Source organism: Olea europaea, chromosome 16 (assembly GCF_002742605.1).
Source record: "Olea europaea var. sylvestris chromosome 16, O_europaea_v1, whole genome shotgun sequence".
NCBI classification, from domain to species: Eukaryota; Viridiplantae; Streptophyta; class Magnoliopsida; order Lamiales; family Oleaceae; genus Olea; species Olea europaea.
In genome coordinates, this window is record NC_036252.1 from 2,012,109 (window position 1) to 2,036,610 (window position 24,502).

The following is a 24,502-nucleotide window of genomic DNA, read 5'->3' on the forward strand; positions in this document are numbered from 1 at the left end:
AAACTTAACAACAGACGTCCAGATTTGAACAAGATTTTCCTAAATATTTTGTGCCCATACACACACACACATATATATGTATATACATATGTATATCTATAGTGACAAGGTACAAATGTTTGAAAATGAAGAAAATATTATTGATAAATAAAAATTGAAATACAAATATTGAGATGAACATTGAATTATACGATTGAAAATAAAATTTGAAAGATAAAGACGGTGATTTATGTCCGCTAAATCAACTCTCTTGAGAGCTATACTGAATAAAATCTAATGAGAGATGCACTCAATAAACTCTGAAGAGATCTTAAACACTTGATTTGTTTTTATACTTGATATCTTGAGCTCCAATCTTGAAAAAGAATTTTGAATAATTGCACATTTTGAAACTTTTGCACCTTCCACTTGGAAAATTTGGAAAGTAGTCATCATACTTTTCCTTTGATTGAAAACCATTGTCTTCTCTTTTGCAAAAGTAGGCATCAACTTTAGTCATAGCTCTTGACTAAAATTCATTGATTGATCATCACCTTTTGAATTTGTTTGCTGGTCACTTTTGAATCTTGAAACATTTGCTCAACTTTTGTCTTAAAAATTAAGCAAATTATTGAGATTGAATAATTCTTCATCAACATAACTGAGACTAGGCCCTTGAAAAGGTTCTTCATTTCTTTGATAAATATCATCAAAACAATCTTGAGACATTGATAGTTCATCATCAAATATTTTCTTGATCAAAGGAACTTGAGTTTGAGTCTACTTTTCTTCATCAGTAAAAATGATGTAATGTCCATCATGAAACATTAATTGCAATCTTGCATCATCAATATTTGTTCCAAGCTTATTCTTTGCAGCAAGAATGGATTTTGATCTAATTTTTGTAAGAATTTCTCTTACATCATTTTTGAGTATGATATCTTGGTCTTCAAGACTGTAAGCTTTTGAAGAGATATTTGAATTTGGCATTGAAAGATTATTTGACAAAGTACTCCGGATAGTAACAATTTATTTACCTGGAAAATACTCATTAGTAAAAAGAGTATCATTGAATTTGACTTCATCTACAATCCATTCAGGAAGAAGGTTGATAATTCAATTTTGAGGGTTTTAACTTTGAATTTAAAGAGATGATTAATAACTCTTTTAAGAGAGCTATTAAAAAGAGAAATATCTGTTTTCGAATCAATATAAATTGAGAAAATAAATCCCTATTCAATCATTTGATGAATTTCTTCATTAACGACGTTAATGATTGACGTATCTTTGAGGGTAAAATAAAGTTTGTGATAACTTTCACAATTTGCAAAACAATTGAAATAAAAGTTATCAAAAATTCTAAAAATAATTTGTTTGAATTTTTTTAGCACAAGTAGAGTCTCTATTGATAATATTTTGATAAATGTCATCAGGAAGTTTTAAGACTTCCTTCATAAGATTTCTTCTATTCCTTTTCAATAGGAATATATTTTGAGAAGAAGATTCTTTTGAAATATTTTGAAAAATAATTCTTTCCTTTTTCTTAGAATTTTTTTGAAAATTTTTGATAATTTTGTTACTACGGTCAAAAATTTCAGTAGTACTTTTTGAGTCTTCTAATAATAACCTTATTACTTCTTTGATAATAAGTAGTAAGAATATCATCAAGATTATCCTTTTGAAATTTTAAAAGTCTTATATGAGTTTTAAACTCATAGAATTTTGATTCAGATCCTGAATAGGAATCTGATTAATAAGATTTGCCTTTGTTCGAAGAATTTGATTCTTTGATTGAGAACGGTTTATATCTTGAAATATTTTTGTCTTCCAAAGACTTTGGAGAAGATCCAGAAAGGAGAAAAAAATCGTTTGTAGTCATAACTCTCATCGAAGAATTTGCAGGAGAAAAGTCTTACATGATAGTTTGAATTTCATTAAATAAATAGTGCCTTGAGATGAAATAAAAACAAAATATCTTGTCATTTAGAAATTTGAAAAAATTGAAAAATACTTGACTTGACATATTTGGAATCTGCTTTAACACCCCCACCAAAGCCTAAATCAGAGGCATCGGTTTCTACAATAATTGAAGTAGTAGGGTCAAGAATTGATAATCATGGAATATTTTTGACAACTTTTTTGATTTTTTGGACAGCTAATGTGCACTCGTGTGACCATGGGTCTGGGCTCTTTTGTAATCTTTTGAAAAGAGGAGTACAAATCAACCTTATCTCTTAGATAAAGTCATCGGCATAATTGACACAACCAAGGAATCTTTGAAGAGAAGATTTGTCCAAAATTTCATCAAGAAATTTTTCATTAAAATCTAAACTTCTCTGAATTGGAATAATTGAACCATTTTGAATATTATGACAGAAAAATCTTATCTTTGTTTGACAAAAAATAATCTTTTTAGTAGAAACTGCTAAACCATTTTTCCTGATAACATGCATGAATGTATTGATATGCTTGAAATATTGTTCTATACTTTTAGAAAATATAAGAACGTCATCAATGTAAATAATGATAAATTTGAAAAATGATTGAAAATATCATTCATGATTTTTTTGAAATTTAGAAGGAGTGTTCTTGAGACCAAAAGGCATAACATTCCATTCGTATTGACCGAAAGGAACATTGAATGCAGTTTTGTACTTATCTTCTTCTCTAATTTGAATCTGCCAGAAACCTGATTTTATATCAAATTTTGAAAAGATAACAGCTTTGATTAATCTATTAAAAAGATCTTTCTTTTTTGAGGAAGTGAATATCTAATCTATTGAAGAGCATTATTGAGAGGCTTGTAATTGATAACAAGACATGGAGTACCACGTTCAATTTCTGCCGAATTATTGACATAGAATGCTAAGCAACTCCAAGGAGATTTGCTCAAACGAATTAAACCTTTGTAAGTAAATCATTGATTTTCTTGATACAAAAATCTAACAATTCTTTGTTCATTTGAACATGACGAGATTTTGTATGAATATTTGATTCATGAAAATCAGAATTGTATGGAAGAGATACCACATGTTTCTTAAGATCCCAAAAAGCATTTGGCATAGTAGAACAAATCTCTTTTTCCATTTGTCTTTGAAGATTTGAAATTTTTTTTTGAATTGAAGGATTTTGCAATTATTCTTCAATTCTTTAAAATTTAATTTCTTCTTTGAGAAATCGAATATGATTTTTCTTGAAATTAATATTATTGACAATTTTAGAAATTGATGCTTCTTTTAAAGAATTAACACCTTTATAAGAAGGAGGATTTGTAAATTTGAAACAAATTTCTTGATCAAATATTTTTGTAGTTAATCCTTTTGAAATAGCTTGAAAATGATAAATTTGAACAATAAAAAGAGTACCAAGAATTACTTCTTGATCTAAATCTTTTACAAGATAAAAAATAATTTTGAAACAAATATTTGAATTACAAACATAAGCTTTTGAAAGTTTATATTGAATATTCAGTTTCTTACCACTAGCGCCATAAAAACGCTCAGTAATTTTTTCAAAATATTTTGTAGGTATCAATCCTTCACGGATACAATTTTGATTCGCTCCAGAATCAATAAGGACTCTAGACGTGAATTTGAATTCTTTATTGATTACAATAGTCATATTACAGTACCATTTTTTAAGTTGAATACGATTAATAACATTAATCATTTCTTCTTCAAATTGAATATTTGAAGGAATGAGAGGATTTGATTCTTCACCAGAAGAACTGGAAGAAGATGAATAAGAAAGAGTCTTTGAATTTAACTTCTTATCTTGAGTTTTGAGAAGAGAAACTTCCATCCTAACATCTTTCATTTGACATTCAAGAATAGAAATTTGAGATTTTATGGAATTGACTTACGATTTTAAATCAGAACTAGAAGATTTTGAAGTTTTAAAACGATTTAAAACTTTTTGCATATTGAAAGGTTCAGCCTTTGAATTTGAATTAAGAAGGGAATTAAACTTATTTTTGCGCTGTGGATCTTCAGTTTGATCAACAATCTCTTTAATGAGTTCTTTTTGTTAAGTAAGAACATTTATAGTTTTACAACCACAAAGTTCTTTACTTTGACTTGAAGATGATTGAGAGTTTGAACTAGATTTAGCATCTGAATCTTCTTGATTTTGATAAACATGTTCCAACTCTGAGCTTAACTCATTATCAGAACTGGAATTTGAATCAATAAGATTGAAAAGTTGAAGCTTAACAACTTCTTCAATTTGAAGATTATTAATCTTGCCTTTGAGAGAACACTTAATAGAATAATGCCCAAATTTTTGACATTTTCAACAAGTAACATTGCTTTTTTTCTTGAAAATCTTTTCTTTTAAAATTTCTTTTTGGAATAATTTTTTGAATAAGAAGGTTTTTGAAAATACTTTTCTTTTGAATAAACTTTTCTTTTTGAAAAATGTTTTTTTTCGTTTTTTAAGGAGAAATAATTTTCTCAAATTCATATTGTTCACAGAATGATCCAAGTTCTTTGCGACTATCTAATCTTTCTGTTTGCAATTTGGATTTAAGCTTGAGTTCATTACAGAGATCTAATCCTTCTCTATTAATGAAGCAAATCAATTCTCCGTATGAAAGAACATCATAAGGAATATTATTTGAATGTTCATTTTTTATAGAATTTTTAACTCTTTTAGAAAATAATTTTGGAAGTCTAGATAAAAATCTTTCTTTCCAATAAGTTTCATTACAATATTTTCGTAAAAATACACATGATAAAAATATGTCTTTATACCAACGAAAATCTTGTAAACTTGAACAAATTAAAGTTAATAAAATACCTGAAATATTTTTCTAAAACATTTGTTGGAGATCCAATAAAATATTTAATAATACAATAAATTATTGACAATCATTTGAACCATAAGGTTTTAGAGCTTGAGCAATTTGCATTTTTTCTTGTTTAGTAATATAATTGAACCACCAATTATTAATTTAATCAGAGAATCCTTGAATAATATTGTTTTTTTTGCTCAATTGGAGAAATTTCTTCTTGAATATAGATGTTATAAATAGCAACCATACTTTCAAGAATTTAAAATTTTAGATATTCAGTTAAACCATCTATATTCCAGATAGTTATTCTTGAACCAAAAAATGTTGTAGGCATTTTAGCCTTTTTGTTTGAAAAGTAAATTTGGAACAGTATTTTTTGGATAATAAGGAGGAATTTTTTAAAATTGAACTTTTTTCCCTTGAAGCTTATTGATTTGAGGAACTTCATCATCAATAAATTGAGATTCAATATCATCAATAGTATTGATGTTATTTGAAGTAGAGGATGATGATATTTTTTATAACTGAGTAGCAAGTTCTTTTAGAACATTAATCTCAATTTTGATACCAATTTTGTGTTTAGCCTCATGCCTGTTAATTAAAACTGACTCTATTGACTTAATACCTTTTGAAAAGGATGTTGTCTCAGATTCATAATTTATTTCAATTCTGTTAAGCTGAGAACAGACAGATTGAAGAACTACATTAGTGTAGTTATTTTGAGCTTGAATATTTTTGATATCTTTAACAACAACTTGAGATTCATCATGTCGTTATTCAAATACCTTTTTGAGAGGAGAAGCAAGAATTTCTGTGTTTCCATGTAGAACCACAATTTCTTGCAAAGGAGGATGAGGAGATTGAATATTCTCACCAAAAGGAGTTTTCCAAGTCTTCTGTGGAATATTAGTAAGTTGAATAGATTTTTCTTTCTTTGATTTTGAAGAAATCTTTGAAAAAGTAGGTTTTTTTATTGAAAACATTGAATAAGCACATTCAGAAAAATTTAAATCTTCAGGGAATTCTTCAAATTCTTCCCAATAAGATTCTCGTTCTTCTTTTGAAAAACTTTGATGAAATATTTTTCGAAAACTTTTAACATCAGGAGTTTGATCAGTTTTGAATTCATTTCTTCTGTCAATCCTAGAAGAAATATCGTTAGTTTGATGATCAAGCCTTTCATTTTGAGTAGAAAACATATCAAAAAAAAGTTGGAGAAGCAGGTTGTTCTGATTCTTCTTCTTTTTCTGTATCTTTTTCAGAATATTAAGGTTTTAGAATATTTGGAGTAAAATCAACACCTGAAAGAGAAGATGTTAAGAATCTTGCAGATTGATAAGAAGATCTAGGTTTTATCTTCAGATCTCGAAGAATAAGATCTTTGAAACCTTTAGGAAGATCCTTTTAACGTTATTTGTCGTTTCCATCTGGAAAAGTAAGAATTTGATTTGGAATTGTTTGAACAGGGCAGGAATATGATTTTGAACATTTTCAAAATTTCATTCTAGTCCATGACTTTGAAGATTCCAAGAAATTCTCTTAGAAATTATGGTGTTTGAATGAAAAGGATTACATTCAACTAAAATACTTTCATCTTTAGGAGATGAACGTAAAGCATCAATATTGAGTTGAGTATTCATGAGCTTGTAATATATCATGTATATTACAGCAAAAGCATTTGAATGATCATCGAAGTTGAGATTTTTGGTTTGAATATGGAGATTTAGAGCATTAAGAATAGCTCCATCATTAAGATTAATTGAAAATTTTGAATAACAATCTGAATAAATTGGACCACTTTCTAGATTTAATTCTAGAACAGATAATAATGAATTTTCAAATTTGAGAAGTCTCTTATCTCGAAGAGTTAAGAGAATTGGAATGTCTAACCCAAGCCTAAACAAAGGTTTGACAGTAATTTGAACTAATCCAACATGAAGGTATTTAAATTTCTTCATGTGGGATTCAATTGATTCTTTTGAAAATAGATTGATATGAGCATTTTGATTTTTTATAGATAATGTTTGTTCAAAAGTTTTGATAACATAATTTTGAGTAAAATCAAACTTTCCAATTTCATAGATATAATTCTTTTCTACCGTTGGAATTGTCCAACTATGCAATCTTTGTTCTATTTGAGCAATTTGAAGTTCATTACTATTGAAATCATTTGATGCTAATGATGCATATGATTGATCAATTTCTTCTTCATTTTAAAAAACACTTGAAATATTTTCAGATCTATTTCTAGACCTCTGAAACCAATTTGAAAAAGAGGATATAATTAAATTCAATGAAATTATAACAATTTACCACAATAAAAACAGTTAAATAAGATAGACTAATTCTTATCAAGCCTACAAACGGGACCACCCTAACACGCCTTCCCCGGCTAACAACAGGCTGACCAACGTTAATTCAGTAGACATCCTGAAATTAAATCAGGTTCTCCTACTTAAACATTGCATATGGTGATAAACCACTACAATCTCACCTCACTCTATTATAGCTCTGATACCAAAATGACCCAGGGTATAGAAGAGTAGAAGTGAAAAAGAACAAATATTTGAAAATGAAGAAAATATTATTGATATATAAAAATTGAAATACAAATATTGAGATGAACTTTGAATTACACGATTGAAAATAAAATTTGAAAGATAAAGACAGTGATTTATCTCCCGCTAAATCAACTCTCTTGAGAGCTATACTGAATAAACTCTAATGAGAGTTTGAAAATGAAGAAAATATAATTGATATATAAAAATTAAAATACAAATATTGAGATGAACTTTGAATTACACAATTGAAAATAAAATTTGAAAGATAAAGACAATGATTTATCTCCCGCTAAATCAACTCTCTTGAGAGCTATACTGAATAAACTCTAATGAGAGATGCACTCAATAAACTCTGAGGAGATCTTGAACACTTGATCTACTTTTATACTTGAAATCTTGAGTTCCAATCTTGAAAAGAATCTTGAATAAAATGACCCAGGGTATAGAAGAGTAGAAGTGAAAAGTAACAAATGTTTGAAAATGAAGAAAATATAATAAAAATTGAAATACAAATATTGGGATGAACTTTGAATTACACGATTGAAAATAAAATTTGAAAGATAAAGACAGTGATTTATCTCCCGCTAAATCAACTCTCTTGAGAGCTATACTGAATAAACTCTAATGAGAGATGCACTCAATAAACTCTGAAGAGATCTTGAACATTTGATCTGCTTTTATACTTGAAATCTTGAGCTCCAATCTTGAAAAAAGATCTTGAATAATTGCACCTTTTGAAACTTTTGCACCGTCCACTTGAAAAATTTGAAAAGTAGTCATCATACTTTTCCTTTGATTGAAAATCATTGTCTTCTCTTTTGCAAAAGTAGGCATCAACTTTAGTCATAGCTTTTGACTAAAATTCATTGATTGATTATCACCTTTTGAATTTGTTTGCTCGTCACTTTTGAATCTTGAAACATTTGCTCAACTTTTGTCTTAAAACTCAAACAAATTATTGAAATTGAATAACTAGGCCCTTGAAAAGGTTCTTCATTTCTTTGATAAATATCATCAAAACAATCTTGAGACATTGATATTTCATCATCAAATATTTTCTTGATCAAAGGAACTTGAGATCGAGTCTTTTTTTCTTCATTTGTAAAAATGACATAATGTTCATCATGAAACATGAATTGTAATATTGAATTATCAATATTTGTTTCAAGCTTTTTCTTTGCAGTAAGAATGGATTTTGATCTAATTTTTATAAGAATTTCTCTTACATCATTTTTGAGTATGATATCTTGATCTTCAAGACAATAAGCTTTTGAAGAGATATTTGAATCTCGCATTGGAAGATTAATTGACAAAGTACTCCTGATAGTAACAATTTGTTTACCTGGAAAATACTCTTCAATAAAAAAGAGTATCATTGAATTTGACTTCTTCGACAATCCATTCAGAAAGAATGGTTGAGAATTCAATTTTGAGGGTTTTAATTTTGAATTCAAAGAGATAATATTAACTCTTTTGAGAGAGCTATTAAAAAGAGAAATATTTGTTTTTGAATCAATATAAATTGAGGAAATAAATTTTCATTCAATCATTTGACGAAATTCTTCATTAACAACGTTAATGATTGAAGTACCTTTGAGGGTAAAATGAAGTTTGTGATAACTTTCACAAGTTGCAAAACAATTGAAATAAAAGTTATCAAAAATTCTAAATATAATTTGTTTAAATTTTTTAGCACAAGTAGAGTCTCTATTGATAATATTTTGATAAATGCATTAGGAAGTTTTAAGACTTCCTTCATAAGATTTCTTTTATTCCTTTTCAATAGGAATATATTTTGAGAAGAAGGTTCTTTTGAAATATTTTGAAAAATAATTCTTTCCTTTTTCTTAGAATTTTTCTGAAAATTTTTGATAATTTTGTTACTATTGTCAAAAATTTCAGTAATATTTTTTAGACATCTAATAATATCCTTATTACTTCTTTAATAATAAGTAGTAAGAATATCATCAAGATTATCCTTTTAAATTGAAAAGTCTTATATGAGTTTTAAACTCATAGAATTTTGATTTAGTTCCTGAATAGGAATCTAATTGAGAAGATTTACCTTTGTTCAAAAAATTTGATTCTTTGATTGAGAACAGTTTATATCTTGAAACATTTTTGTCTTCCAATGACTTTGAAGAAGATCTAGAAAGGAGAAAAAAATCTTTTGTAGTCATAACTCTCATTGAAGAATTTGCAGGAGAAAAGTCTTGCAGGATAGTTTGAATTTCTTTGAATAAATAGTGCCTTGAGATGAAATAAAAACAAAATATCTTGTCATTTCGAAATTTGAAAAAATTGAAAAATACTTGACTTGACATATTTGGAATCTGTTTTAACACCCCCACCAAAGCCTAAATCAGAGGCATCGATTTCTACAATAATTGAAGTAGTAGGATCATGAATTGATAAGAATGGAATATTTTTGGCAGCTTTTTTTATTTTTTAAACAGCTAATGTGCACTCGTGAGACCGTGGGTCTGGGCTCTTTCGTAGTCTTTTGAAAAGAGGAACACAAATCAACCTTATCTCTTTGATAAAGTCACAGACATAATTGACACAACCAAGGAATCTTTTAAGAGAAGATATGTCTAAGATTTCATCAGAAAATTTTTCATTAAAATCTAGACTTCTCTGAATTGGAATAATTGAACCATTTTGAATATTATAACCTAAAAATCTTATCTTAGTTTGACATAAAACAATCTTTTTAGCAGAAACTGCTAAACCATTTTCTTGATAATATGCATGAATGTATTGATATGTTTAAAATGTTGTTCTATACTTTCAGAAAATATAAGAATATCATCAATGTAAACAATGATAAAATTTGAAAAAGGATTGAAAATATCATTCATAATTTTTTGAAATTCAGAAGGAGCGTTCTTGAGACCAAAAGGCATAACATTTCATTCGTATAGATCGAAAGGAACATTAAATGTAGTTTTGTACTTATCTTCTTTTTTAATTTGAATCTACCAAAAACCTGACTTCATATCAAATTTTGAGAAGATGACAGCTTTGAATAATCTATTCAAAAGATCTTTCTTTTGAGGAAGTGGATATCTAATCCATTGAAGAGCATTATTGAAAAGCTTGTAATTGATAACAAGACGTGGAGTCCTGTGTTCAATTTCAACCGAATTATTGACATAGAATGCTGAGCAATTCCAAGGATATTTGCTCGGACGAATTAAATCTTTGTAGTGGTTTATCACCATAGGCACTGTTTAAGTAGGAGAACCTCATTTGATTTCAGGATGTCTACTGAATAGACGTTGGTCAACCCATTGTTAGTCGGGGAAGACGTGTTAGGGTGGTCCCGTTCATAGGCTTGGTAAGAATTAGTCTATCTTATTTAACTGTTTTTATTGTTGTAAATTTTTATAATTTCATTGAATTTAATTATGTCTTCTTTTACAAATTGGTTTCAGAGGTCTAAAAATAGATCTGAAAATATTTCAAATATTTTTCAAAATGAAGAAGAAATTCATCAATCATCTGCATCATTAGCATCAAATGATTTCAATAGTCATGATCTTCAAATTGCTCAAATAGAACGAAGATTGCATAACTGGATAATTTCAAAGGTAGAAAAGAATTCTATCTATGAAATTGGAAAGTTTCATTTTACTCAAAATTATGTTATCAAAACTTTTGAACAAATATTATTTATAAAAAATCAAAATGCTCATGTAAATCTATTTTCAAAAGAATCAATTGAATCCCACGGGAAGAAATTGAAATATCTTCATGTTGGATTAGTACCTAGAATTACTTCTTGATCTAAATCTTTTACAAGATAAAAAATATTTTTGAACAAATATTTGAATTACAAACATGAACTTTTGAAAGTTTATATTGAATATTGAGTTTCTTACCACTAACACCATAAAGACGCTTAGTAGTTTTTTCAAAATATTTTGTAGGTATCCATCCTTCACAGGTATAATTTTGATTCGCTCCTCCAAAATCAATAAGGACTCTAGACGTGAATTTGAATTCTTTGTTGACTATAATAGTCATATTGCAGTACCATTTTTGAAATTGAATATGATTAACAACATTAATCATTTCTTTTTCAGATTGAATATTTGAAGGAATGAGAGTATTTGATTCTTCACCAGAAGAACTGGAAGAAGATGAATAAGGAGTCTTTGAATTTAACTTCTTATCTTGAGTTTTGAAAAGAGAAACTTCCATTCTAACATCTTTAATTTGACGTTCAAGAATAGAAATTTGAGATTTTATGGAATTGACTTCTGATTTTAAATCAGAACTAGAAGATTTTGAAATTTCAAAACGATTTAAAACTTTTTGCATATTGAAATGTTCAGCTTTTGAATTTGAAGGAAAAAGGGAATTAAACTTATTTTTGAGCTCTGGATCTTCAATTTGATCAACAATCTTTTTAATAAGTTTTTCTTGTTTAGTAAGAACATTTATAGTTTTACAACCACAAAGTTTTTTACTTTGACTTGAAGAGGATTGAGAGTTTGAACTAGATTCAACATCTGAATCTTCTTGATGTTCATAAACATGTTCCAACTCTGAGTTTAACTCATTTTCAAAACTGGAATTTGAATCAATAAGATTGAGAAGTTAAAGCTTAATATCTTCATCAATTTGAAGATTATTAATCTTGCCTTTGAGAGGATACTTATTAGAATAATGCCCAGATTTTTGACATTTCCAACAAGTAACATTGCTTTTTTCTTGAAAATCTTTTCTTTTAAAATTTCTTTTTGTAATAATTTTTTGAATAAGAAGGTCTTTGAAAATACTTTTCTTTTGAATAAACTTTTCTTTTTGAAAAATCTTTTCTTTTCGTTTTTGAAGGAGGAATAATTTTCTCAAATCCATATTGTTCACAAAATGATCAAAGTTCTTTGCGACTAATCTTTCTATTTGCAATTTGGATTTAAGCTTGAGTTCATTACAGAGAGCTAATCCTTCTTTGTTAATGAAGCAAATCAGTTCTCCGTGTGAAAGAACATCATAAGGAATATTATTTGAATGTTTATTTTTGATAGAATTTTTGACTTTGTCAGAAAATAATTTTGGAAGTTCAGATAAAAATCTTTATTTTCAATAAGTTTGATTACAATTTTTTTGTAAAAATATACGTGATAAAAACATATCTTCATACCAACGAAAATCTTGTAAACTTGAACAATTTAGAGTTAATAAAATACTTGAAATTTTTTCTAAAACATCTGTTAGAGATCCAATGAAATGTTTAATAATACAATAAATTATTGTATTAAAACAATCATTTGAACCATTAGGTTTTAGAGCTCGAGTAATTTGTAGTTTTCTTATTCAGTAATATAATTGAACCACCAATTATTAATTTGACCAGAAAATCCTTGAATAATATCATTTGTTGCCTCAATTGGAGAAATTCCTTCTTGAATATAGGCGTTATAACAAGCACCAATACTTTCAAGAATTTCAAAATTTTAATATTCAGTTAAACCATCTATATTCCAGATAGTTATTCCTGAATAAAAAAATGTTGTAGGCATTTTAGCCTTTTGTTTGAAAAGTAAATCTAGAGGAGTAATTTTTTGGATAATAAGGAGGAATTCTTGAAAATTGAACTTTTTTGTCTTGAAGCTTATTGATTTGAGGAACTTCATCATCAATAAATTGAGAAACAATCTATCTTATTTAACAGTTTTTGTTGTGGTAAATTGTTATAATTTCATTGAATTTAATTATGTCATCTTTTTCAAATTGGTTTCAGAGGTCTAGAAATAGATCTGAAAATGTTTCAAATATTTTTCAAAATGAAGAAGAAATTGATCAATCATCTGCATCATTAGCATCAAATGCTTTCAATAGTCATGAATTTCAAATTGCTCAAATAGAACGAAGATTGCATAACTGGACAATTCCAAAGGTAAAAAGGAATTCTATCTATGAAATTGGAAAGTTTGATTTTACTCAAAATTATGTTATCAAAACTTTTGAACAAACATTATCTATAAAAAATCAAAATGCTCATATCAATCTATTTTCAAAAGAATCAATTGAATCCCACGGGAAGAAATTTAAATGTCTTCATATTGGATTAGTTCAAATTGTTGTCAAACATTTGTTTAGATTTTGGTTAGACATTCCAATTCTCTTAACTCTTTGAGATAAGAATTATATATTCTAAAGTCAAATCTAGAAAGTGATCCAATTTGTTCAAATTGTTATCCAAAATTTTCAATTAATCTTAATGATGGAGCTATTCTTAATGCTCTAAACCTCCATATTCAAACCAAAAATCTCGATTTCGATAATCGTTCAAATGCTTTTGCTGTAATATATAGGATATATTACGAGCTCATAAATACTCAACTCAATATTGGTGCTTTACGTTCATCTCCTAAAAATGAAAGTCTTTTAATTGAATGTAATCCTTTTCATTCAAATACCATGATTCCCAAGAGAATTCCTTGAAATCTTCAAAATCGTGGACTAGAATGAAATTTTGAAATGTTCAAAATCCTATTCCTGCTCCTTTTCAAACAATTCCAAACCAAATTCTTACTTTTCCAGATGGAAACGTCAAAATGACTTTCAAAGGATTTTCCACTATCAAAGATCTTAAAAGATCTGAAGATAAACCTAGATCTTCTTATCAATCTGTAAGATTTTCAACATCTTCTCTTTCAAGTGTTGATTTTACTCCAAATATTCCAAAACCTCAATATTTTGAAAGAGATACAGAAAAAAAAAACACAACAACCTGCTTCTCCAACTTTTTTTGATATGTTTTCTACTCAAAGTGAAAGGCTTGATCATCAAACTAATGTTATTTCTTCTAGGATTGACAGAAGAAATGAATTCAAAATTGATCAAACTTCTGATGTTAAAAGTTTTCGAAAAATATTTCATCAAAGTTTTTCAAAAAAAAGAACAAGAATCTTATTGGGAAGAATTTGAAGAATTCCATGAAGATTTAAGTTTTTATGAATGGGTTTATTTCAAAGTTTTCAATAAAAAACCTACTTTTTCAAATATTTCTTCAAAATCAAAGAAAGAAAAATCTATTCAAATTACTAATATTCCACAGAAGACTACAGAAGACTTGGAAAACTCCTTTTGGGGAGAATATTCAATCTTATCATCCTCCTTCTTGCTTCTCCTTTCAAAAAGGTATCTGAAAAACGACTTGATGAATCTCAAGTTATTGTCAAAGATATCAAAAATATTCAAGCTCAAAATAACTACACTAATGTAGTTCTTCAATCTATCTGCTCTCAGTTTAACAGAATTGAAATAAATTCTGAATCTGAAACATCATCCTCTTCAAAAGGTATTAAGCAAATAGAGACAATTTTAATTAAAAGGCATGAGGCTAAACCCAAAATTGGTATCAAAACTGAGATTAATGTTCTAAAAGAACTTGCTACTCAGTTATCAAAAATATCATCATCCTCTACCTCAAATGACATTAAACTATTGACGATATTGAATCTCAATTTATTAATGATAAAGTTCCTCAAATCAATAAGCTTCAAGGCAAAAAAATTTCAATTTTCAAGAATTCCTCCTTATTATCCAAAAAATACTCTTCCATATTTACTTTTCGAACAAAAGGCAAAAATGCCTACAACATTTTTTGGTTCAGGAATAACTATCTGGAATATAGATGGTTTAACTGAATATCAAATTTTTGAAATTCTTGAAAGTATGGGTGCTTTTTATAATGCCTATATTCAAGAAAGAATTTCTCCAATTGAGGCAACAAACAATATTATTCAAGGATTTTCTGGTCAAATTAATAATTGGTGGTTCAATTATATTACTGAACAAGAAAAACTGCAAATTGCTCAAGCTCTAAAACCTGATAGTTCAAATGAATGTTTTAATACAATAATTTATTGTATTATTAAACATTTCATATATATATATATATACAGCAAATAAGCTTGTGCAATATTTCTTATAGTATTAGAGTTTAATACATAGTTATCAAATCGTGGCACCCTTCACCATTCTTGAAAAGCTTATGAATCTCCCTTTCAGACTTTAATAATTCTAAGAATCAAGAAATCAAGATTCAGTAATTATTATGCTATTTTATTAAGAATCTCGGGTTTTTTTGTCAGGAATTTACTTAACATGCTTGCGAAATTTAAACAAATATTTCAATTCCCACAAAGGATCTTCTTTTGTTAGAAAGAAACTGCAATAAGAATTATACCTTTGTTGAATTCTACTAATTCCTTTGCTTACCTTGAACATGAACCATCACGATTTGCAATCCACCACTTTTCAATTATCCAACCTCCAATGAAAATCAGCACAAAGAACAAGATTAGAGAATTAAGGTTTCTCTTTTTTTGCACTAGCAAAATAATAATTGGGTTGTATGATTTCTCAAACCCTAATATCTTATTAATGGAAGTCCAAATGGGCTTGGAATTAAACTTAATCACGATTAATTATTCTAATTAATTAAACATGACCTATAGCTCAATTAATTAATTGTTGAACATTTGTAAATTAATTAACTAATATTTTTATTCTTTTAACTCTCATTTTTTATATGATCCATTAGATTTCCAACCATGATGCCCAGTGACTTAAATTATTATTTCGATCTAATTAAAATAACATAAATTAAAATACCCCTTTTGTAATTTATTACTAATATACATCTTTTGTCTCATATTGACATCTATAAATGTGTCAAAATTATACAGAATCCTCAAAATTTTGGTAACATATGACATGTAAAAAAATTGGCATCCAAAATGGAGTTGATATTTGTAAAACATGTTGCAATTATAGTGGCAAAGATTAATTGGAAGTCCGGTTTCAAGCACAACGCATTTGAACATGCACATATTAAAGAGTTGCAAAGCGAGACTAATCGATCTCGACCTGAAACAAATCAAATTAGTGTTTGTCGATTCTGATTTTACTCTTTTTACCTTTGTATATTCACAGAAAAGATTTTGTGAAGGAATAGCTGCATCAGAGATGCCACTTATGATGATAAACTTAATACACTTTTCTCGGCTCGTGCAGAATTATCTCCAACACATGTATACTTCTTAATGTATACATACTCTTCGTTCAGATACTGTGATATTATTTAATAAAAGAAAACAAGTTTCTTTACTACAATTTTGAAATGTTATATATATTATTACTTTCATTGTCCTTGAATTAGAAGTAGAGGAAAAAAGGGAATTAGTGAGGCATATATATTTAAAGCCAAAAAGCAGTAGTTAAACAGTCATTTTGATAGCTTTAGAAACATCATGGTTTATAAATGATGTCAAAATTTTATACTGAATAATAGACAGTTGCATATAGAAGAGTGTATTTATATTGAAATTTTAGAGAAAGAGAGACAGTAGCATTCAGAAGAGTGTATATTGAAAGAGCCAGTCTTCAAGTACAGAAGAAATAGCTACAGAACATTCGCAGCACACACACATGCAATTGGGGGGTGGTTTTTTTTTTTTTTTAATATAAAACTCACATGGGCTCACCCGATGTGAGATTTCTGTTTTTCTTCTGACAATGAATAGTTCTGTACAAACAGAATTATTCAAATTTGAGAGAGAGGGGGGGCCCTCAGCTCTTATGTGTCCTAGTAAAGTCCGACGATTGAGAACTTGAAAGAGAACAGTCAAAAAAGCATAATCAAAACGACTGTAGAAACTTAAAGAAGAGCAGTCCAGTGTGCATCACTTCCTCTTCTGTCTTTTTGACATTTGCCTCCTCTTTATTCACTTTACACTTGGCATAAATTTAAATAAATAAAACCTGATTAAGTAACCATATATGGAGACTGTTTTATATAAATTTTTTGAGAACAAATTTATCAAAAATAATTTATAATTCCTACATATAAAAAATTACACTTCAAAATTACAAACTTGTCAAATTATTTCAAAATTTAGGTATTAATTCCAAATAATAATATAAATATATATAATTGGAATTAATTATTTCCAGACAATAAATAATATCTCCACCCTACCCATCCTCTACCAAATTAATAATATATCAATTAATGATATCTCATGAAACCTGTGGACCCACCCGCACCCCATCTACCCTCTGTAAGAAATTTTCAAAAATTGAATTTTTTTTTTTTTGGAGATTACATCTCCACCCCACCTTGAGGACCACACCATACTCCACCCAACCCACACTACCCCACTCCATGGAATTATCTCAAATTGTAACTAGTTGTTTTATCTGTGATTAGATTTTATTTATTTATTTTTTTTTTTTTTGTGACCAGAGCTATATTATGTAACTAACAGTGACCAAATTTGTCTTTAATGTGATTATATGTGACCATATAATTTGTGATTGTATGTAGTCAAATTACTAACCTGTGTCATATATAACTTAATTGTGACCAAATTGTCTTCGGTGGATTGTCTAATTTGTGACTGTATGTAACCCAGTCATTAACCTGTGTTATCTATGACTAATCGTGACTAACTATGACCAAATTGTCTTTAGTGCGGCTATCTGTAACCAGGCCCAGCAATGTGCTCACACTGCGCTGCAACTTTGTGCTTACATCATCTCAGATCAATGTTGAAGCAGCGAGGAAGAGAAAGACGATGGCTTCACAACATCACAGATCGAAAGTAATAGTGCTCATATTGACATAGTGGTGACATCGTGGCAATGGCATCATCATCATTGAGCACCATATCATAACGTGAAGAAAGATGGTAGAGAGTTAAGAGATATGGTGAAGAGAGAGAGATGAAATTTGAAGGTGCCGAGAATTGAAATTTGGGGTGGGGTTCTGTTTGCTATAATAAATTTGTATTAACGCCTAATTTATGAATTTAAAATTAATCTCCTTATTTATGAAAATTAGTCTTCAAATTTAGGTTTCTAGACAATTTTCCCTTCTAGAAGAGGATAGGTGTTGTTTGGGCTTGGTAATGGTAGTGTTGTGCTAAGATGTGTTGGGTTGGGCTTGTTGTAATGGAAGAATGTGTTTAGGGCTCTTTGGTTAGAGGGCTTCGATTTGGTTGGGTAAATATTGGATGTGGTCAGTGGGCTGGGTTTATTGGATGTTGGTTGTAGCTGTAACAAGTAAAGCAGCAATTCTGTAATTGAATTTCTCGATTTGTTTTTTATTTTTTTGAAGGAACTAGAAATAGCAAATTGCAATTTTAGCCCAGTTTGACAATCATTATATTTAAATTCTTTTTTTATATACTCATTTTCAAGCACACATTCGTATAATAAAATATTTTGCAAGTAAATTTAAAAAAATTTCCTACTTTTTAACTGTGAATTCTCTTAAAAAACATTATTTGAAACTTAGTTTTTCCAAAACAATGGTTATCAAACCTGTGCTTAATATAAAGAGCAAAGGCGGTGAAAGAGTTTCACCAATTTTAGAAATAGTTAACTTGCTTTGCATTTATTATAAGCAAATCTTCACTTTTTGTTAAAATTATAATTAAATTATGGTAGAGTATGCGAGAATACTTTAAAATGTGGTGCAAATTTTTTAATTGGCATCTATTCTAAGCAAATCACTACTTTTGAATAAAGTTATAGGATATGAGAGAATACTTTAAAAATATTATTCTAATTTTTAATTGACGTTTATTCTAAGCAAATTACTACTTTTCGTTAAAAGTTATTCTTAAATTCTATGATAGAATATATTAGAATACTTTAAAATGATATGCTAGTTCCAAATGCCACTGCTTTTGAAATTCTAAATCTTCAAGTTACATTATTTGATTGCTTTTAATTGACCAAACTATGTCTTTTCTTGGGTGCCAAATTCTTAGAAATATCTCAGAGAATCTTTAATCTTTATGGATTCTCTCCTTGTCTCCTTAATGTGATACAAGGTTTCAATGCCAATGGAATCATCAACTAGTTGCATTCATGCCATTTCTTCTGACTTGATGAAGTTTATGAATATTATGGTTTTTCTAATACTAGCTGATAACTAATAAAAGAAACAGAATTAAAAAATATTACGAAAATGAAAAAGTGTTGGGTGTATTTCTAGATATGTGAAGGAATATTGTCAAAGTGGATTACAACAATCGGGGCCAGAATCAACACATGAATTTGTTCTTCCCAAATTTCCTCTATTTTCTATTCAAGATATGAGTTTAAGTTTGATACGATTCCCACTTCCCATGTGGCTGGTGCATGAGCTGCAATTCAGACTTTAAAAATTATAAGCATAAAAAGAACACAATTTAGTAATTTATGCAGTTTTGATTAGGAATCTTGAGTAGTTCAATTTGAACCTATGCAAAGTTAAATAAGTAGTAATTTTTATTTATTATTTATTTATTATTATTATTTTTATTTTTTTTTTGCATATATTCTGAGCAACTTTTGGTTGAAGTTATAATTAAAAGTTTGTAGTAGGGTATACAAGAATATTTTAAAATGTGATGCTAATCTTTTAATTTTTCTCTGTTTTAAGCATATGTTCAACTTTGGTTAAAGTTATACATAAATTTTGTGTGGTAGGTTATACGAGAATACTTTATATCGTGATGTTAATCTTTTACTATGCATTTATCTAAGCAAAATTTCATTTTTTTTAATTAATGTTATACTTAAAAGTTTATGATAAGGAACACAAGAATAATTTAAAATGTGATACTGATTTTTTAATTTGCATTTATTCTAAGCAAATCTTTGCTTTTGGTTAAAGTTCTACATGAAAAACAATGATAGGAGATATGAGAATACATTAAGCCCCTATTTGGTGGTCATTACTTTCAAAAAACAATCATTTAAATGGTAATTTTTAAGAGAATGTATGGTTAAAAAATAAGAAAACATTTCGGGTTTATGATACAGGAAAATCACAGCAAACAAACTGATTCTTAAAAAAAAAATGACAGATACCAGATATTAGTTATGACCACTCATAGACAATTGCCTCAAAGTATAGAGTAGGATTAAGGCTCACCACTTCAAGGAAAGGGCTAGAGATCCAGAACACTCAAAGAAGAAAACTCTTCTAAAAAAAACAACCAAGTCTTTAACTTTTTATTCTCCAAACATGAATCATTCAAAGATAAAATAGGGCCTGTCTTTATAGGCAAATAAAATTAAACACAGTTATCTCCTAAACTTAGAATGTAATATTTTAAACTTAGAAAGAAAAATAATACTAAACTTGGAGATAAGAAAATCCCAGAATTGGTTGTTCAATATTCTTCTTTATCCTGTCTCGAATCCTTCCTTAATTGCCTCTTTGACACTCGTGTCAGTTTACATGTAAAATATTTTATTATATAAATGTATAGTTGAAAATGAGTATGTAAAAAAAAGAGTTTGAAAATAACGGTTGTCAAACAAGGGGTAAAATGTGATGCCAAGTTTTTTAATTTGCATCTATTCTAAGCAAATCTTCACATTTGGTTAAAGTTATTAAAATCCTATGGTAAGGTTAAAGAGAATACTTTAAAATGTAATGTTAAAATTCTTTAAATATGCGCCGATTCTAAGCAAAATCTTCACTTTTGGTTTTAGTTAACTATGTTAGATAATTTAATGCTTTAAATTACAGGATCTTTCATGTTAAATCATCGAGAAATGTAAGAATTAAAGCGGAAGCATACCTGAATCAGACATGGTTAATGCAATATGAATTTCGCGGTATGATATTCCAAATCTACACGCAGTCTCCTTTTTCTCTCTATGATGGGATGCAGTAGAGAATGAATAATACGTTGCATGTGATCTGGGGACCATAACCTATTTATATAGGGATGCCCTTTGACTTAATTCGGCTCATCATAGAATTAGGATTTGGGCTCGGTCTCTACACATATGTAAATCCATACTTTAACTGGATACATTAAAGCCCAAAATCGAAACCTCATTAGATTATTTTAATTGGGCTCAACCGAATTCGATAGCCTATAATTTAACACACAATTATTCACACATACAAACCCATCTTTAATTAAAAATTCTTACAAACTATACTTAAATTCTATGGTAGGATTTACGATAATACTTTAAAATGTGATGCTAACTCCATTTTTTTTTTTAATATGCATTCTATGCAAATCGATACTTTTAGTTATAGTTATAATAAATTATATGTTAGTGGTTACAAGAATACTTTAAAATATGAAGTTAATTTTTTAATTTGGGTTTATTCTAAGCAAATCTTTACTTTTGGTTAAAAATATACTTAAAATTCTATGGTAGCGTATATGAGAATACTTTAAAATGTGATGCTAACTCCATTTTTTTTTTTAATATGCATTCTATGCAAATCGATACTTTTAGTTATAGTTATAATAAATTATATGTTAGTGGTTACAAGAATACTTTAAAATATGAAGTTAATTTTTTAATTTGGGTTTATTCTAAGCAAATCTTTACTTTTGGTTAAAAATATACTTAAAATTCTATGGTAGCGTATATGAGAATACTTTAAAATGTGATGCTAACTCCATTTTTTTTTTTAATATGCATTCTATGCAAATCGATACTTTTAGTTATAGTTATAATAAATTATATGTTAGTGGTTACAAGAATACTTTAAAATATGAAGTTAATTTTTTAATTTGGGTTTATTCTAAGCAAATCTTCACTTTTAGTTAAAGTTATACTTAAATTCTATGGTGGGTATATGAGAATACTTTGAAATGTAATGCAAATTTTTTAATTTGCATTTATTCTAAGCATATCATCACTTTTGATTAAAGTTATACTTAAATTTTACGGTGGTTATACGAGAATACTTTGAAATGTGATGTTAATTCTTCGATTTGCATCTATTCTAAGCAAATTCACTTTTAATTCTAAGATGGCTTTAAAATGAAATGCTAATTCCAAATACCGCCCCTTTTAAATTTCTAAATATTCACTTTGCATTATTAATTACGTCTTTTCTAGGGTACCAGATTCCAAGAAATGTCTCAAAGCATCTTTACTCTGTATGGATTCTGTTAAGATTTGAGGTCCATCTTAATAAGGTCAACCTTATTAAGAGGAGTGTCCCAATTCTTTATATATTGGTCATTATTTCGATATTTTACCGATGTGGGATTATATTCCCTTAACATGCCCCCGCAAGATGGTGGCTCATTTGAGCAGACCAATCTTGAAATCCGTGTGCTCATTTTTAGAGACTTAATCGGATCGAATCGCTCGTTGGGGCTTAATGGGCTCTGATACCATGTTAAAGTTTGGGGTCCATCTTAATAAGGTCAACCTTATTAAGTGGAGAAGTCCAATCCTTTATAAATAGGTATTTATTTTCATCATTATTCAATGTGGGATATAATACCTTAATAGACCCCCTCAAGATGGTGTGATAAGATGATGGCTCATTTGATCACACCAATCTTGAAATTTATGGGTTGACTCACCTTATTAAGATGGACCCCAAATCTTAACAGATTCTCTCCTTGTCTCCTTAATGGGATACAAGGTTTCAATGCGAAGGGAGACTTGATGAAGTTTATAAATGCTGTGAGGACCATCAATCTGCTAGCATAACTTGCAAACTAGAAAATTTGATAAAAAGAAGTGAAATGGCCGACGTGGTAATTTCTTTTGCTGTACGAAACACACTACCAATACTACAGGAAAAGCTGCGAGAGGCGGGAGAAGCTGAGGCCGAGGTTGAGAACATCAGATATGAGTTGGATCGAATGACGGCATTTCTCAAAGATGCTGATAGTGTCATGGGGGATAGGGACGAGAGGAAGGAAAATTGGGTCAAAGAAGTTCGCAATGTTGCATACGACACTGAAGATGTTCTCGACAGATTTGTACTCGTGATGAAGAAAAATAAGGGCAGTGGGTGGTCCAATACTGTTCATAATTTTTTAAATTGCGCCCTAAATATAAGATTCCTTTCTGAGATTTTTTCTGATATCAAAAGCATTAATACTCGTGTCAACAGTATTAAAGACGGATGTCAGAGATATATTGATCTTCCAGGAGGTTCAAATTCAAATGTTGATGCCAGCATTGACCTTGCAAATGATACTAGATGTGATGCCCTTTGGGAAGAAGCTGATCTTGTGGGAATTGAGGGACCTAAAAGCGAGTTAATGAGATTGGTCATGGAAGGTGGTTTAGATCTGCGTGTAATTTCAGTGGTAGGAACGGTAGGTGTGGGGAAATCAGCTCTTGTTAAGAAAGTGTATGATGATCCAGCAGTGAAGAAGAGCTTCAAAAGTCACGCTTGCGTAGCTGTCCCTCAAGCCCTTTCCGACAAAACAAATATTGAAGAGCTTTTAGAGGACTTGGTTAAGCAACTCTATCGTGAAACCAAGGGAGCAGTCCCTCCTGAAATGAACACCAAGAATAAAAATCATCTGAAGGCGGGGATTTACCGATTCTTACGAAAAACAAGGTATGTGATTGTATTTGACGATGTACGGAGCACCCTAGAATGGGACGCTATTAAAAGTGCATTTCCTGACAACTCTAATGGCAGTCGTTTAATTGTAACAACACGTGATAATGCTGTAGCTTCCTATTCTAGTGAAATGGAAGAGAATATATATAGGCTGCATCCCCTGACTCAAGAGCAATCTTTGACACTGTTTTGTCAAAAGGCGTTTCAAGGGAGACCGTGTCCTTCCAATCTGGAGGAAATTACTAATAATATCTTAGAGAGATGTGGTGGGCTGCCGCTTGCTATCAAGTCTGTTGGTGGAACTCTGGCCACAAAGAGCAGCAGATCGGAATGGGAGACGGTTTATCAAAGTCTTGGAGCTGAAATGGAAGGCACTAAAACACTTAATACGATCTTGCTGCTTAGCTTCAATGATTTGCCTTACCATCTAAAATACTGTTTGTTATATATGGCCATATATCCAGAATATTACTTGATAAAGTATAACTCCTTGATTCGCCTATGGATAGTGGAAGGTTTCGTGAATGAAAAAGGAGGACAAACAGTGGAACAAGTTGCTCAAGGCTACCTAAAGGAACTTGCCAACAAAAACTTGATCCGAGTGGTGAAGCGTAAAGAGAATGGAAACATAAAATCTTGCCGCATAAATTACTTTCTCAGGGGGAATCTTCTAGAAAGAGCAAAACGTCAGAGTTTCTTGATGACAGTCGGCAAAAATTCCAATGGTCTATGGGACAAAAACGCTCGTCGGTTAGCAATCCATGGCCATTGGGAAAACTTTAATCCTCAAATGTCTGG

At 29.2% G+C, this 24,502-nt stretch overlaps 1 protein-coding gene across 1 annotated transcript in view; it reads left to right on the forward strand.

Annotated features, from left to right (window-relative positions):
- Positions 1-22,760: 22,760 nt before the first annotated feature.
- LOC111412913 (disease resistance protein RPM1-like) overlaps positions 22,761-24,502 on the forward strand; it is a 2,655-nt gene continuing 913 nt past the window's right edge. Inside the window, exon 1 of the mRNA XM_023043779.1 lies at positions 22,761-24,502. Coding sequence (XP_022899547.1) covers positions 22,869-24,502 — 1,634 coding nt within the window. The 5' untranslated portion in view covers positions 22,761-22,868.